This window comes from Engraulis encrasicolus, chromosome 16 (genome assembly GCF_034702125.1).
Source record: "Engraulis encrasicolus isolate BLACKSEA-1 chromosome 16, IST_EnEncr_1.0, whole genome shotgun sequence".
Lineage (NCBI taxonomy): Eukaryota > Metazoa > Chordata > Actinopteri > Clupeiformes > Engraulidae > Engraulis > Engraulis encrasicolus.
Window position 1 is genome coordinate 7,622,833 of NC_085872.1, and position 2,500 is coordinate 7,625,332.

The 2,500-nt window shown below is 56.8% G+C and overlaps 1 protein-coding gene across 1 annotated transcript in view; it reads left to right on the top strand.

Annotated features, from left to right (window-relative positions):
• The first annotated feature begins 825 nt into the window (after nucleotides 1-825).
• LOC134465962 (uncharacterized) overlaps nucleotides 826-2,500 on the top strand; it is a 116,191-nt gene continuing 114,516 nt past the window's right edge. Inside the window, exons 1-3 of the mRNA XM_063219861.1 lie at nucleotides 826-1,845; nucleotides 1,987-2,127; nucleotides 2,305-2,500. The exon at nucleotides 2,305-2,500 is cut by the window's right edge and continues 107 nt beyond it. Of these exons, the coding sequence (XP_063075931.1) occupies nucleotides 826-1,845; nucleotides 1,987-2,127; nucleotides 2,305-2,500 (1,357 nt within the window). The remainder of the gene's footprint in view (nucleotides 1,846-1,986; nucleotides 2,128-2,304) is intronic.

Sequence of the window (2,500 nt, forward strand, 5' to 3'; positions counted from 1 at the left end):
CGTTGACTGAGACAATATGGTGAGCGCGTGTTAAAGCGTGCGGAGTGCCGTGTAGCGCATGACTCATTACGCTGGGTAAGCGCTCTGCTGACAGGAAACAACACTCAGCGGAACGTCGAGTTGCACCGAAGGGTCTCGTCGCTTACAAGACACACAGCCACAGTCCGCGGTGTTTGTCACATTGTAATAGATTATTTTTTTGATGAGTGACAGGTCATAAAAAGGAAAAGGGTGGGTGGGGGTTGTTGTTTGTGTTGGGGACGGGGGGGAAGGAATAATCCTTCCTTGACAAATAACTGTGAGTGCAAGAAAGCGTTGGCTCCAATAATAATCATAATAATTGTGTTCCTGTACAGTGATTTCTTGCCAGCTAATGGATCTGTCTCTCAGTTTGTCGGGTGTGTTCTCTTACCTTGCTGTGGCGCTCTGCTTTTAATTAACATGCTGCAATGATTAAAGTTCTAACTTAATTATCTTTATCTTTTCTCTCAGGGTGTTTAGCTCTCCATGGGAAACTGAATGAGACATTCTGCGTGAGAGACGAGGTAGAAAGACATAAAGGAGAAGGAAAAAAAAACATTGGAGCGGATCGCAGGATATCGACTAAGGAAGGAGAGAGTGAGTGGCACCTAGCCTGAAGCTCTTTTTGAAGGGCAAGAGACTGTGAAGAAGAGGGTGGTGTGCAGAGGAGGAGAGGAGGAGAACAGAGAGAGAGAGAGAGACAGAGTGGGGGGGAAATGAGAGAATGAAGACAACTGGAATCCAAGGGTCTTCTTCCAGTGTCCCTCTCTCACGTTAGATACCCAGACCCTTCAAGCAGGAAGCATGATCAGCAGGAAGCTGCTCTTATTGGTCGGCCTCTTCCTGTGGGAGGGGTTTGGCAGGGCCGGCACCATGGCAAAGGTGTTGCGCAGGAGAGGGGCAGGCGCCCAGCACGGCCCCAAGTCCGAGGCTAAAGTGTTGGCGGACCAGTGGGATGGCGGCCTGGAGAAAATCGGTATGGCAACACGGAACCTGAAGGACCTGATCGTCCGTGAGCAGGCGGAACACGGCGAGCTGGCTGTGATGAGGAAGCTATCGCAGAAGCGAGGGGATCGGCCCCTGCTCGCGAGGCGGGAGGAGGGCCAGGGCGGCTTCTTAGGGGTGGTGAAACTGGACCCGCTCAGACTGGAGGGATTGGATGGAGGAGCGTCGGCTGGTGCGCACGGCCTGCTGGCCAGCAGCAACGAGGCGGCGCTGGAAATGAAGAAGAGCCACAATGGCAACAGAAGTGTGGTGTCCGCTGACGGTTTCCCCAAACCTGCGAGATCCGATAAAGTCCTGGCCGTTCATCATAAGACAGACTTTGGCCAGCACCCAAACAGAACCCGAACCAAGCCCCCAGCCAGACCTGTTGTCAAGCGGCCCGCTCAGACCCCCAGGGACCTGCCACTGGACTCGCCCAAGAAACTGAACCTGACGGGCGGGCTGCTGTCCAAGGACAGCCTGGTGCGCATGGTGAACTCCCAGCTGCAGGGCGGCACGGCGGCTGGCCTGAGCTTCCAGGCAAGCAAGGGCAGCCGCAGCAGGAAGAGAGACCTGATTGATGTGGATCACAGCGTGTCCGCCTCCTCCACCAAAGCGAGGCGGCAGGATCGGGCCGTCGGCTCTGATCTCTACGGCAGCTCAGACAATCAAACGGATGAGCCTCGCCAGGGCCTTGCCGTCTCACACACAGCCCTCAATGCCGAGCAGACAGGCCGAGGCAGCAGCAGCAGCAGCCTTTGGAAACCTGTCAGCGAACTCACCTCCGACTCCCTCACTGGGTGGCCCAATGAACGACTGACCTCGCCAAAAGGTCAACTGGTCACAGAGACCTGGAGCAGTAGCAGCATTAGTAGTAGTAGCAGCAGCAGCAGCAACATTGGCAATGGTGGAGGAGGGGAAGGGGGTCGAGGAGGTGGAGGAAAGCGGCTGAGCTCACACCCGGCAGCCTCCACCCCCCAGGCAGACATCCTGACCACCCAGTGGGACGCGTTCCTGGGCTACGGCCACACACAGGTGATGCTTCACGGCGGCACCCCGAATGCACCCCAACGCACCGCTGACAGCGCCTCCTCCTCTGACTACACCCTGGACCCCTGGGGGGTGAGAACCGTCACCAGCGGCACTCGAACAGTAGGGGGCGCTACCTGGTCCACAGGCGGAGCAGCACACGAGGAAGAGGAAGACGAGGATGAGAGGGAGGAAGAGGAAGACGAGGAAGACAAGGATTACTCTATCAACAGAGATGATGGAAGGGGGGAGAGAGTGCACGGGACACAGATGGAGTCCAGCGTGACCCAGGACCCGGTGTGGGGGGTGGTGGCGGAGCGGCCCAACAGCAGCCATATTCTAAAGCTGCGGCCAGCTGAGACCGATTGGGGAACGGAGAAGATGGCGGCCGGTGACGGGACAACTGGGCAAGGGCTGATGTTCGAGGAAGTGGACAATGATGATGATGATGATGATGAGAGAGTCC